General features: G+C 34.1%; 1 protein-coding gene across 2 annotated transcripts; it reads left to right on the top strand.

Moving 5' to 3' along the window:
* The first annotated feature begins 10089 nt into the window (after nt 1–10089).
* Nucleotides 10090–15228, top strand: LOC117927629 (ras-related protein RGP1-like). Of its 2 annotated transcripts, XR_004653378.1 has the most exons (3): nt 10090–10513; nt 14411–14914; nt 15000–15228. XR_004653378.1 is itself a non-coding variant. In XM_034847247.1 (2 exons), exons 1-2 carry the CDS (start codon nt 10284–10286, stop codon nt 14859–14861), a joined length of 681 nt encoding a protein of 226 aa, XP_034703138.1. In that variant the 5' UTR covers nt 10091–10283; the 3' UTR covers nt 14862–15228. The 2 variants fall into 2 exon arrangements, 1 of the variants encoding a protein (XP_034703138.1); XM_034847247.1 differs by having other exon boundaries at nt 10091–10513; nt 14411–15228.
* Nucleotides 15229–15474: the final 246 nt, after the last annotated feature.

Raw genomic sequence — 15474 nt, 5'->3', positions numbered from 1 at the left:
GATGGAGTTTTCGAAGAGAACACCAATCTTGATGCATAAATCTTGCCGTCATTGTTGAGATAAAGGTTTAGTCAAGACATTTGCTAGTTGATCATTAAAGCTAAAATGGGAGACATGTAGTTGACATTGTACGTTGAACTTTATTGCGAACAAAATGGAAATTGATCTCAATATGTTTTATGTGAGAATAGGAGATTGGATTTGCACAAAGATGGGTAGTGTTGAAATTAAGAAATGGTCTCTAGATTTCATTGATAAAAGTTTTTGTACAATATATACTTGTCCTAGTATGCGGTCAAACTAAAACAACCAAAAATTAATAAGAATAAACTAACTAAAATAAAGGATGTACTAATTAAATCCATGATTTTCGTATTTGATTAACCTTCCTTATCATGCCTGTCAAGATGGAGTTTTCGAAGAGAACACCAATCTTGATGCATAAATCTTGCCGTCATTGTTGAGATAAAGGTTTAGTCAAGACATTTGCTAGTTGATCATTAAAGCTAAAATGGGAGACATGTAGTTGACATTGTACGTTGAACTTTATTGCGAACAAAATGGAAATTGATCTCAATATGTTTTATGTGAGAATAGGAGATTGGATTTGCACAAAGATGGGTAGTGTTGACATTGTCGTAATAAATGGCTAGTAGAACATTGAGAGTGATGTCGAGTTCGATGAGAAGTGATTGGATTCAGTTGAGCTCAGTTGCTATAAAGGCAACCACCCTATATTTAGTCTTTGTTGAGGACCTAGCAATGGAGCATTGCTTCTTAGAGCTCTAGGAAATAACATTGGACCTAAGGAAAATGACATAGGTGCTGAAGGATGTTCTATCATTTGTATTACCAGCCCAATTTGCATTGGAGAAGGCATGTTGTGACATTAGAGAATTCTTATTAATGTTTTTAGAACCTAACCAATCATTAAATCGGAAAAGTTATCAGTTTACGATTATTCAATGGTCAGGTTGGTGGTTGAATCATAGTCGAACTGGTAACGTCATAAATATATAATTTATATATTATTAAAATAAATTAATTATTAAAATTTAAAATATATAAATAAATAAATAAAATTAATAATATTAATTTTTTATTTTTTATATTATCAAATTAAATCATGCATAAGTATAAAAGTATTAATATTTTAAATTTTATTAAATAAAATATGTACAATATTTAAATGTGAATATATTGAAATGAAAGAAAGTTCAATTATTTAATTTTAACTAATTTTATAATTTCAAAAAAAAAATATTTTTATTTAATATTATAACTTTTTTTATAAAAGAACATATTTTCTTTTGTTTGTTATGTTAAGCATAAAAAAAAAAAAAAAAAAAAAAAAAGTGTGGGTGAGTGGTGCTTATGTCAGCTTCTTAACTTGAGGTCTAACGTTCAAACCCTTTTGGGTGGATTTGTGGCTCTATAACGGATATGGGCTATAGAGATAAGTTTTTGCCAAAATTCTATTAAATGTGAAAGGTGGGCCTGAATGATATAAAGAGCAAGGAATAGGACATTGGATCGTTCAGTTATTCAATCATCCGGTGTACTAGTCCGATTGTTGGTTCAGGTAGTTCATGGCTGATCCAATGGCTAGGCGGTTCAATTGAGGGAACTAGACCGGAAATGCCGCAATTGGTGTTTGGATCAGTTGATCTAGTATGGTTTTCAAAACATTGGTTCTTATGAAAATAAATACCATGAGTGATTGTGCCTCAAAGATAACGCAATGAACTATTAGAGAAGTGCATCAACAATGAACTATTAGAGAAGTGTTGTCAAGCAATACTAACACGTTGCTTGGAGATATTGGTGTCGACATATCATTGGTGTTGTCCATTTTGGCTATACTAAGAAGATCCTAGATATACTTGTGTTGAGAGAGAAGGATGTCAATAAGTTGGAAGAACCTTGATGCCAAGAAAGTAAGAAAGAACACCAAGATATTTGATAGAGAACTTAGACGCTACTTATAATGATAAGATCATCTACATAGACTAACATAAAAAATGTGAGATGATTTTGCCGAAAAAGAAATGAAGAAGTGTTAGAGCGAGAATTGACAAACCTATTGGAGATAAAGAATTGTTGTAATTCATGGTGCCAAGCATGAAATGATTGTTTGAGTCCATAAAGTACCTTTTTAAGATAACACATATATGATGGTTGTTTGAGATCAACAAACCCAAACGATTGACTCATAAAAACATCCTTGTTGAGGTGCTCATGAAGAAAGACATTGTTGACGTCAAGTTGGTGAAGTGGCCGACTATGTTGGATGACAAGATTAAAAATTAAATGTACTATAGTTGGTTTGATCACCAGGCTAAAAATCTCTTGATAATCAATGCCTAGTTGCTAATGAAAACCTTTAACCACAAGGCGGGCTATGTAGTGATCAATCGAGACATCAGGGTGCCACTTGATTTTGAATACCTATTTGTAGCCAACAAGGTTTTGTAAGGTATGTGGAGGAACAAGTTCTTAGGTACCATTTTTTATGAGTGCAGTGAACTCTACAAACATTGCTTTACATTATTTGGGTGATTTAAGGGCTTAGGTAACACTAGTGAGTTCAATGTGTAGGTTTGGTAAGGGTGCATTGAGCAGAATAGATTTAGCATTGGGTTTGAAAATATTGTATTTGGACCTTATTTACATGGGGTGGGTTATATGTTCCAAAGGTGATGGAATATGTGTATGGTTTTGCATGGGATTAGATTAGGGGGGAGGAGAAAGGGAGGGAACAAGCGAGGGTTGAGGTAAGTTAGAAAACAAGAGAAAGGGTGAATGAAAAGAATCTAATATAGAAGACATACCGTATAAGGAAAAAACAACAAGCAATCTAGATGAAGAGGTTCCAATTATGGCCGAGTCATTGTTACCATTTATTGTTGTGGAGATGAAGTTGTTTGGGAGGGAAGACATGGGAATAAGTTGGAAAGGGAGCCATGAGTGAATTGTGATAGAATTGGGGTGCAAAAGGTCAGGAATGAGATGATTACATTAAAAAACATCCTTGAAAAATATGACATGATGAGAAATGTAGGTTTTTTTTCTTTGGGATCAAAACAACAATATGCACTTTGTGAGAGAGAATGACCAAGAAAAATACATGGCACAAACTTGGGTTCCAGCTTATGGGAAATGTAAGGTTGAAACCATGGATAACATAGGCAACCAAAGACCCGGTGTCTGGAAAGATTATGAGGGTGACGAAAAAGTGTTTCAAATGTGAAAAACATTGAGAAATTGACCTTAGACTTGCAATTGATTAAGTAGACAATTGTTTCAAATGCATAGGGCCAATAGGTCATGGAAATGGAGGCGTGATGGAGAAAGGTGAAGGTTGTTTCAACAATATGATGATGACATTTTTCAAAAAATCGGTTATGTTTAAGAGTGTGAGGTGGTGTTGTAAGATGAGAGAGCACCAATCATTAAATCGGTGATGGAAATGGAGAGCACCAAAAAATATCTATAAAATCAGGATATATATATATATATATATATATATATATATATATTGTTAATATTAAAGCAAATACAAGACAAGGAATAAATTAAGAAATGATCTCTAAATTTCATTGATAAAAGTTTATGTACAATATATACTTGTCCTAGTATGTAGTCAAACTAAAACAACCAACATAATAAGAAAAACAATCTAACTAAAATAAAGGATGTACTAATTACAATCCCATGATTTTCATATTTGATTAACCTTCCTTATTATGCCCCCTCAAGATGGAGTTTTTGGATAGAACACCAATCTTGATGCATTAATCTTGCCATCATTGTTGAGATAAAGGTTTGGTCAAAGTCATATGCTAGTTGATCATTAAAGCTAAAATAAGAGACATGTAGTTGACCTTGTACGTTGAACTTTATTGCGATCAAAGTGGAAATTGATCTCAATATGTTTTATGCGATAGTAGGAGATTGGATTTGCACAAAGATGGGTAGTGTTAACATTGTCGTAATAAATGGTCGGTAGAAAATTGAGAGTGATGTCAAGTTCAATGAGAAGTGATTGGATTCAGTTGAGCTTAGTTGCTATAGAGGCAACCACCCTATATTTAGTCTTTGTTGATGACCTAGCAATAGAGCGTTGCTTCTTAGAGCTCTAGGAAATAACATTGGACCTAAGGAAGATGACATAAGCGCTGAAGGATGTTCGATCACTTGTATTACCAGCCCAATTGGCATTGGAGAAGGCATGTTGTGACATTGGAGAGTTTTTATTAATGTTTTCAGAACCTTACCGATCATTACACTGGAAAAGTTACAATTCACAATTATTCAATGGTCAGATTGGTGGTTGAATCGTAGTCGAACTAGTGACGTCATAAATATATAATTTATATATTATTAAAATTAAACTTAATTATAAAAATTTAAAATATATAAATAAATAAATTAAAATCAATAATATTAATTTTTTATTTTGATATTATCAAATTAAATCATGCATAAGTGTAAAAGTATTAATATTTTAAATTTTATTAAATAAAACATGTATAATATTTAAATATGAATATATTGAAAATGAAATAAAGTTCAATTATTTAATTTTAACTAATTCTATAATTTCAAAAAAAATATTATGTTATTTTTATTTAATATTACAACTTTTTTTTTTATAAAAGAATATATTTTCTTTTGTTTGTTATATTAAGCATAAAAAAAAAATGGGTGAGTGGTGCCTTATCTTAGCTTCTTAACTTGAGGTTTGAACGCTTTTGGGTGGATTTGTGGATTTTTTTTCACTTATTAATATCAACAATCTCACATTGGATTGTGATAAGAATAAGAAGGTCTATAAAAACAATACTCATCCAAGGTAAAGGCATATCCACATCATATGGGCTTAGGATGCAGTCTAATTGGCTTTGTGTGGGGTGAGCTTTATAACAGATATGGGCTATAGGGATGAGCTTTTGCCAAAATTCTATTAAATAGGAAAGGTAGGCTTGAATGATATAAAGGGCAAGGAAGAAGACATTGGATCGTTCGGTTATTCAAGAATCGTCCAGTTTACTAGTCCCGTCCAGTTTACTAGTCCGATTGTTGGTTCAGGTAGTTTGTGGCTGATCCAATGGCTAGACGGTTCAATTGAGAGAACCAGACTAGAAATGCTGCAGTCAGTGTTTGGATCGACCGATCTAGTATGGTTTTCAAAACATTGGTTCTTATGAAAATAAAGACCATAGTGATTATGCCTCTAAGATAACGCAAATAAATTGAGATAACTTATTGACAGTGAAGAATATCTAGTCAAGTAAGAGTAAGGTACTAGTGTGCACTGACAATGAACTATTAGAGAAGTGTTGTCAAGCAATACTGACACGTTGCTTGGAGATATTGGTGTCAACATATCATTGGTGTTGTCCATTTTGGCTGTAGTAAGAAGATCCTAGATATACTTGTGTTGAGAGAGAAGGATGTCGATAAGTATTGGAAGACCTTGATGCTAAGAAAGTAAGAAAGAACACCAAGATATTTGATGGAGAACTTAGACGCTAATTGAGTAACAACCTATTGAATAGTGACGAGGTTGCTACTTATAATGATAAGATTGTCTACATAGACTAACATAAAAAATGTGAGATGATTTTGCCGAAAAAGAAATAAAGAAGTGTTAGAGCAAGAATTGACAAACCAATTGGAGATAAAGAATTGTTGTAATTCATGGTGCCAAGCACAAGGTGATTGTTTGAATCCGTAAAGTACCTTTTTAAGATAACATACATATGATGGTTGGTTGAGATCAACACACCTAGACGATTGACTCATAAAAACATTCTTGTTGAGGTGCTCATGAAGAAAGACATTGTTGACGTCAAGTTGGTGAAGTGGCCAACTATGTTGGATAACAAGATTGAGGGTTAAATGTACTATAGTGGGTTTAATCACTAGGCTAAAAGTCTCTTAATAATCAATGTTTGGTTGTTGATGAAAACCTTTCACCACAAGGCGGGCTATGTAGTAATCAATCGAGCCATCAGGGTGGCACTTGATTCTGAATACCTATTTGCAACCAACAAGGTTTTGTAAGGTATGTGGAGGAACAAGTTCTTAAGTACCATTTTTTATGAGTGCAGTGAACTCTATAGACATTGCTTTGCGCTATTCGGGTGATTTAAGGGCTTGGGTAACACTAGTGAGTTCAATGTGTAGGTTTGGCAAGGGTGTATTGAGCAAAACATATTTAGGATTAGGTTTAAAAATATTGTATTTGGACCTTGTTTACATGGGGTGGGTTATATGTTCTAAAGGTGATGGAATAGGTGTATGACTTTGCATGGGATTAGATTAGGGGAAGGGAGGGAGGGAGTAAGCGAGGGTTGAGGTGGGTTGGAAAACAAGAAATAGGGTGAATGAAAGGAATCTAGAATAGAAAACGTATCTTATAGGGAAAAAACAATAAGCAATTTGGATGAAAATGTCTCAATTATGGCCGAGTGATTGTCACCATTTATTGTTGTGGAGATGAAATTGTTTGGGAGGGAAGCCATGGGAATAAGCTGGAAAGGGAGCCATGAGTGAATTGTGATAAAATCGAGACATGAAAGGTAAAAAAGGAGATGATGACATGGAAAAACATTCTTGACAAATGTGATATGATGAGAAATGTAGGTTTTTTGTTCTTTGGGATCAAAACAACAATATGCACTTTGTGAGAGAGAATGAAGAAAAATACATGGCACAAACTTGGGTTCAAGCTTATAGGAAATGTAAGATTGAAACCATGGATAACATGGACAACCAAAGACCTGGAGTTTGGAAAGATTATGAGGGTGACGAAAAAGTGTTTCAAAGGCGAAAAACATTGAGAGATTGACCTTAGACATGCAATTGATTAAGTAGACAACTGTTTCAAATGCATAGGACCAATAGGTGATGGAAATGGAGGCGTGATGGAGAAGGGTGAAGGTTGTTTCGACAATATGATGGTGACATTTTTCAAAGAATTTGTTATGTTTAAGAGTGTGAGGTGGTGTTGTAAAAGGAGAGAGCATTGTTGGATAAGAATTTTTTTAGAACAGTGTATTCATCACCATTGTTAGTATATAAGGTGATAATAAATATTTCAAATATTTTTTCAACTATGGCTTTGAAACGAATAAACATGTTATAAACATCAGATTTACGATTTAGTGGGTAAAACCAAATGTAACGAGTAAAATAATCAACAAAAATGATGTAGTACTTCAAACGATCATGAGAGTAAATATGAGAACTCCAAACATAAAAAAAAAAAAAAAAAAAAAAAAAAAACACTAGTTCTAATGGAGCAAAACTGATAAGTGTTGAATATAAAAAAATAAAAATAAAAACAATTTGTGTGCTTTATTGAAATGACAAGAATTACATGAAAAAATGGATTTTATAGATAAAGAGAAATCAAGACAATAAGAAGAAACTAAATAGTTCAAAATGCAAAAGAATGGGTAACCAACATGAGCATGCCATTTGGAGATATGTGCTTTGATGGTGGAGAAGGTAAGTAGTGGAGGTGTGACTGAACTTGATTAGGGCCACTCATAAACGTCATTTTTAGTTCATCCTTGTAGAAGCATTGCCCTTATGTGACGATTCTTCACATAAAAATAATTATATAAGAACTCAATAAAAACATTGTTATGAAAACAAAATTTATACATAGATATTAAATCCTTTTTCATAGTAAGAACATAAAATAAATTAGTAAGCTTAAATTCTTTTTCATAGTAGGAACACAAAAGACATCAATAAGAACAAAAGGTTTAGAGTGGGAAGAAAAAAGAGTGGTGGATCATGTGTGTATGATTTAAAGACCTATGTTGTCATCAATGAGAATGACATAATTGCTAAAATGGATGCCATGATGAATAGATTTTAGAAATCCACAGTGACATGGTGAGAGACACCAGAATCTAGAAGCCAAGCAAGTGTAGTGGTGGGAAGGGCGACAAAGTGTGCATTAGCGAGGTAGGTTCGAGTTGGTAAGTGGGGTTTTAGGGCATGTATTTGAAAATGGAGCAATGTTTGGCGGAGTGTCTTTGGTGGTTGCACAATTGATATTTGTCAAGGTAAGGACAAGGTTCATAAGTGGGTGGCTTGGTGGGAAGAGTGGGGTGATGGTTTTGATAAATGGGTAGACGACTTTGATTTGGATAAATGAGTGAATGACTTTGGTTTGGATAGAAGGGTGGGCGACTTTGGTTAATTGAGTTTTGAGGATGATAGGAAGGTGGTCGATGTTGGTTATGGGGTTTAGGTTTGTGAGAGTGGTTTGAAGGTAGAGTAGGCGCTAATAGGTGTCTTGGAAATGTTATTCTCCGCTTCATATTTGAAATGTGCTTCATGATTGAGGAACTTCTCATGTAATTCGTCAAAGATGACTGGACTTTCACAAACACAAAGGGTGGAGCAGAGATCCTTGTAGTCATCATCTAGACCACCAAGGATTTGTAAGATAAAATCTTTATGATTTGGTGGAATGTTGAACAAGTGAGTTTGTTAAAAATGGTTCCGATAAAATCCAAATATTATGTGATTGATTGAATGCCTTTGGTGAGGAGTCTAAGTTGTCATTTGAATGTAGTGAGTCGACCACGTGATGGTATGGTATAAGTGTTAGCCAAAGTTGTTCAAGCCTCATGGGAGGTTCGTGCGGATGTGATGAACCAAATGAGAGTGAGAGAAAGAGAGGCAACAATGACACTAAGAATGAGTTGATCTTATTTAACCTGCAAGGAATTTCAAGATTTGTGGTGTTGTTGAGAAAGAGAGGAGGATAAGGGCGGGTTCCATCAATAAATCACATTAAATCATAACCAATAAGGATGACATTGAATTGAAAACACTATGATGAGTAGTTTGTTGAATTGAGTTTGAGAAAAATCTGGGTAGCCATATTGATTAATATGAAAGATGAAATATTGTCATAGGGGTTGAGAATGGACGGACGTATTTGAGGAGAAAAGGATGTGTTTGAAGAGGTAAAAGAGAAAGATTGATTTTGTGTCGTTTCAACCATTTAAGGAATTTTACCTATGAGAGCTTAGAGATGCTTTGATACCATAAAGCAAATACAAGAAAATGAAGAAATTATCAAATGGTTTCTAACTTTCATTGATGAAGTGTCTGTGTAATATATACTTGTCCTAGCATACAATGAAATTAAAACTACCAAAAATAAGAAAAGGAAATTAACTAAAACAAAGGATATACTAATTACTACCAAATATAAAAAATACGAAAAGAAAACTAATTAAAATAAGAAAATGAAACTAACTAAAATAAATGATATATTAATTACAATCCCATGATTTTCGTATTTGATTGACTTTCCTTATTCTTATTAAATATGTATATTCAAAAAGTAAATCTGTAAATAGATTCGTGATGTTAGACATAGATACTATGAAAAATATGTTTTTTAATTACTTAATTAAGATGTAAAAAAATTATCAAGCTAATAAACAAAAAAAGGTAAACATGATTTAGGATTATAGTTTGTCTCATTTCCTAAAATTTTTAATTTTAAATTGATATCAATTATTAACAAAATAGTTTAGTTAATGTCTTAACTTTTAAGGTTAGATTATTTATACTATGATTCTAGGAAATTTGTTTTCAAAGAAATGAGTTTAATTTTTAAAAATACTTAAAAAGCAAATAATATAATAACCCTAAGGGTAGCTCAGTTGGTTCGACCTTGGGTTTGCTCGGATTAGTAGAGGTGCGCATAAGTTGACACAATCCTTTGTGATAATTTTATCACATTTTTTTTTCTTATGGTTAGGTTATTGTATTGGAAGGAATTTTTTTCAATACCTACTTTTAATGACCAAAATTAAAAATTTGTTCAAATTTCATCATTAGTTTGAATTACCAAAATTGAAAATCTGTTTGGTATCACTTTATTGTTGATTTTCAACCCATTTTTAGTTGAGTAAAGTGGAATTTACTCCAAAATTTTAAATATTCACATATTTTCTTGGAAACCAAACAAGAGAGTAGAAAATTTGAGAATGGCCAATGAGAAAACCGTTAAAAAGGGTCCACACAAACCGTTGGAACTTTCCCTCGCACTTTCCAAACTGGCAAACTCCAAAAGCAGCATGGTATATATAACGCACAATACACGCCCACTCAAATGTCAACTGTCAATACTTGATTCCCATTTTTCTCTTCTACTTTTCTTCCAAAAACCCTAACCCTAGCAGCACCATCTGATTTGGTCACTGCTTGGTTCGATTTCTTCTTTGGTTTTTTGGAAGATGTCGAATTTTTACAAGGGAGATTACAGTCAGAAGATCGACTACGTGTTCAAGGTGGTGTTGATCGGAGACTCTGCGGTGGGAAAATCGCAGCTCTTGGCGCGGTTTGCTCGGAACGAATTTAATTTGGACTCCAAAGCTACGATTGGGGTTGAATTCCAGACCAAAACGCTTGTTATAGATCACAAGACCGTGAAGGCCCAGATTTGGGACACTGCTGGGCAGGAAAGGTTTGTGCTTCGATTTCTTGTTTGGTTTAGTAATGGAGAACTGTTGAGTTTTTTAGCTGTGATGGCTGTTTTTCGTTTGATTGTGTTGAAGTTTGGGGCTATTTTGTGCGGTGTGATATGGTTTATCTACGTTTGATGAGGATAAGCGTGAGTTTCGGATAATTCCATAATTCATGATGTTTTCTCCTCTTCTGGTCCTCAGGATCTAGATTGGGTAAGTTGTTTGTAGCTCTTCTATTGATTTGTAGCTGATGGGTTGTTTTGGTAACTGGGCACTTTAGGAGGTTCTAGTCCATCCAACTTGATTTAGACTAGTTAATTTTGAATTTAAAAATTTTGCCAACAGAAATACATTGTAGGATTTGGGTACACGATGGATATCATACTCTCTACCCTCCCTCACTTGTAGGATTTGGGTTCACGTGTAGCCTCTTTTTTTTTTTTTTTGTTGGGAGCTTACAGGTGGGCTTGATAAAGGTATGGTGGTTAGGTTTGAACACATGACCTCCTGCCAAAGATGCACGGATACCATATTGAATTATCAATTTTCCTAAAAACTTAAGTTCATAGGATTTGGGTTCACAATGTATATATCACTCTCCAACAGTTTCATTGTCAGTTACCAACTGACCAATGTGACTTTTTATAGAATTTCTGTACAATTGAAGGGTATTTTTATGGATAAGTGCATTTGAAAATCCAGATGTTGAAATTTATTGTTTCTGTGGGCATGGCTAAACAAGTTTAAGTGCCAGTGGCAAGGCAAGATTGGGTGGGATTACAGGAATGCAGACAGGTAGTACCGACTGGGAACTGAGTAAAAAATGAGTTTAGATTGTTTAGCCATGTTTGTTAGAAACAAATTCACTAGTATAGGGTAACAATATAGTGTAGGTGAGTGAAAAAGTATACAAGGATGAGGGAAGACCAAAAGGAGATGTGGATTGAGGTATCCAGAGAATAAGCATGTTCACTTATAGTTTGATAGAAAGTATGACCCTAGATAGAGTAGAATGACAAAAGAGTATCCATGTGGCTGACCCTAAATCCTTTTGTTAATTCTCCTTGTGAAATTGGTGGATGCATATTGTAGAAACAGTTACCAATAATGTGTCCTTTTCTTGATTTCTTTCTAAATAACTCAACTTAAAGGACTGCATAATTAGCTCATAAAGAGTTCCTTAGCTGAATGTTTCTTTACCTTTTATCTTGTATAAAAGACATTGACAGAAGTACCATCTGTTCTCAGTAATATCATTTACAACCATGGGTATTATAACCTTCCAAGTTGATGAGGAACCCTTTCGAGTTGAATGGATACATTTTTAATTTTGAATGGACTTTACACTATTCTTTTGCTTGCAGCAGAGACCGTTCATCCATCTAGGGATGACAACAAGATGGGGTTTTGGACTGGCCACCCTCATCTTGACTCCGTCCTGATTATTTAAACATATTTCCATCCCCATCCCAAAAACAATTGAAAGGTAGGGCAGGGCTTGGCCGGTATGAGAAATTTTCCCATACCCACTCCACCCCGTTTAATTTTTAAAATTTTTTAAAGAATTTAAATCATATTAAAAGTAAATATAATTTATAAAAAAATAAATATTTTAATTTTTATAATTTGTTTTAAATGAGAATTAATTTTTTAATTTTATTTGTTAAAAAAAGGGAAAAATAAAAAATAAATTAAATTAAAATATTTTTAAAATTATAAATATAAACAGGGTGGGGCAAGGCAAGGCAATATCCAAACCTGCCTAGAACCTGCCCTAGGTTTTAAAAAATTTCCGAACCCACCCATATCCGTTTATCTTTTCCCAAACCCGTTCTATTAGGGACAAGATAGGTATCCAAAAAAAACTCGCCCCATTGCCATAGATTAATCTAGTTCCAGGGAACTGCATGGTTCCATGCAGTATCTGCTTTGAATCCTTCTTTGTACTGTGTCTTCTTTATGGTAAATGATCTGTATTATCCTATAATTGTGTGATGTGAAGAGCATCCAATTGGGTTATAAAATATGTGCAGACAATAATTTTTAGCTACTGTAGATTTTGGTGTTGGGGGGAACATATGGCACTTCAAAATAGTTTTACTTATCCTTATAGTATCCCTACTGTTAAGATGCACCTGTAGATAACTTAGCAAGTTGTGTACAAAATGTGTTTTCTTGATGTGGATAATTCATAGATAGATATTGCAAGCTGGCCAAATAATAAATTCTATCATAATGGAGGGTTGCCTTGGGATTTAAGGGGCTTAAGTCTAATCAAAGCAGAAAATTCTTTTATAGGCTAGAACACATGGAATTCTAATTTTATTAAGATGAAATAATGATAAGATTGATATCCAGAAAACACCATAGAGGCCTCTTCTGGGTAAGTTGGCTTAATAATTCTTAATGGTGAGATTGTAAAGAGGGTATTGCCATAAGATTAGAATTTGGAAACTAAAGTTCTGCCTTCAAATGCAGTAAGAAAAGTAATAGTTTATGGAGCATATTATAAGGTCAAGAAGACACAAGGACTTCATTTGATGGCATCGAGATAGATGAATGAGAAGACTGTTAATAAGAATCACAATTTGTATATCATGAAAAATGTAAAAAAGGAAAATATGAAGATACCACATGAGGGCTGATTGAGATGTTTGGTCTCTAACCTGGAGAGACCAATGTGCACTTAGGTGAGAAATGGAAGCTAGTACAAATTGAAGATGATAGAAGAAAGAAGATGAATGCTAAGAAAGACATGAACAATAGTCTTATGCTTGGTAGAAGGTAATCATTTTGGAATATTCAACTGGAATAGAATCGTTTTTGCTGACCTCTAATAGTTGGGACAATGTGTTGATTAATTGATTGATTCATGTCATTGTTGAGGCTTAGTCAGGCTCTTTGGTGTACTGTTTGTGGTTGTGCATAAATATTGCTGGTTGACTTGCTCAGTCATCCTGTAAATTTTTACTTATCATACTCAGTTAATTTTTGGAACCCTATAAATGCTGATTCTGCTTTTAGTTTTAGTTTCTACTATGAGATGAAGCTTCAAAATAAATAAAATAGAATAAAACAAAAAACCATTTGAAGAACCTCAATACATAAAATGGGAACATTTGGGGTAAGTTGTTCATTCTTGCATCCTTCTGAGGCTCCAACAGTAAAGAGTTGAAGGTAATTCCTAAAATAAAATCATTGAGGATTGGAAATTGATTTGCTCCTACTTTCATCAGGAGATGATCCTTGCTTTTCATGGAGGCCATTTACGAGGGGAAAGTAGAATTTAATGCGATGAATCTTCCCTTGAAAACCCTGTCAGTTAGGGAGCAGAGGTATTTTTAGAAACATGGATGGTAATGCCATCTTCTCCATTTTCTAAGCCAGCATCTGTTTTGTCTATTTTTGGAAGGTTTCGAGGAAGGGTCTTCTTTGGGTTGAGGTACTTCTTCTGGAGGGGGATGCCTTAGGTATAATTGATTGGATAAAGAAGGGCAATAGTGAGAGAGAGAGTAACCAAGAAGTGGATTTCTTAGTTAAGAGGATGCAAGCATGTTAGAGACATCAAGATCATTGATTGGAGCTCTTTATTTGTGTTTTTCTTTCTTTTCTTTTTTCTCTTTTTTTTTTTTTTTTTGGTTTTCTTTTGAGGTGCCTTTGGGTTGGCTTTTTGAAGGAATCATTCTCCATGGTTGCAACTTTCTCCCCTTAGTATTATTATTTTTTGCATGGTTTCTTACCCCCAAAAAAAAAAATGAATATTATCAAGTGATCAACTTCTCTGCAACTGTGACACAAAAATTTAATATCTAAATAGTTAATCCTTACTATTTTGCCTGTCAGACCTGACACAAGATGTGTTTGTTTTCCCTGTTCACCCTTGGTGATGATTTTAGATATCGAGCAGTGACAAGTGCTTACTACAGAGGAGCTGTGGGGGCAATGCTGGTCTATGACATAACCAAGCGTCAATCATTTGATCATGTGGCAAGGTGGTTACAGGAATTGCGAGGCCATGCTGACAAAAATATTGTCATCATGCTAGTAGGCAACAAGTCTGACCTGGGGACCCTTCAAGCTGTACCCACTGAGGATGCAAAAGAGTTTGCTGAGAGAGAGAACCTCTTCTTTATGGAGACATCTGCTCTTGAAGCTACCAATGTTGAAACTGCATTCCTTTCAGTACTCACGGAGATTTATCGAATCATCAGCAAGAAGACTCTTGTCGCCAATGAAGAAGTGGAATCTGGAGGCAATTCATCACTTCTCAAGGGAACCAAGATTATTGTCCCTGGAAAGGAGCCCAAATCTGAAGGCAGTAAATACAACTGTTGCTTGTCTTCATAGAACTACTTCCCTTTTGTCAAGTGACAAGTTGATTGCTGCTGTTTATAGTTTTGGTAATGCTTATTTTTGAGTTATTTTCCCACTTTATAAGCTTTCTTTTAATCTTATTTGACATGGTGGAAAATTTCCATCTTCCAGGAGATGATGACATGGCACTCCTGGCATATCAGCTAAACATTTGCTCCTTTTGCAAGGAGCTGTTTAGTGTTGCCAATTCACTGGCATATAGATTTTGGAGAACTCAAACTTACAGTATTGTTATTAATTTCATGTGATATTATGTGTTTTTAAACCAAAAGGGCCAAGACTGTCTATATTTTCCTTGATAATGTTCAGCCACATTGCACTATTAAGTGTCTTTTTTATTTTTCATTTAGTTTTGTTTGGGAGATTTTTAATGACTCCTTGGGAGAGGAATGAGTTAAATCTGCAGAAATTATTGTCCCTATTTCCATTGGGTAATCAGTAGTTCAAATTCTCTCACCCTTCAAACTGTATCCTTATTAAAAAATCAGCTGCCATAGTTCCTTCTCTGTCCATATACATAAGCTTGACATCCATATCAGTTTTCCTTATAATATTTGGAAAATCTGAGATTGAATGCCAATATGCC

The sequence above is a fragment of the Vitis riparia genome, chromosome 13 (assembly GCF_004353265.1).
Source record: "Vitis riparia cultivar Riparia Gloire de Montpellier isolate 1030 chromosome 13, EGFV_Vit.rip_1.0, whole genome shotgun sequence".
NCBI lineage: Eukaryota > Viridiplantae > Streptophyta > Magnoliopsida > Vitales > Vitaceae > Vitis > Vitis riparia.
This window is presented reverse-complemented; position numbering and strand designations above follow the sequence as displayed.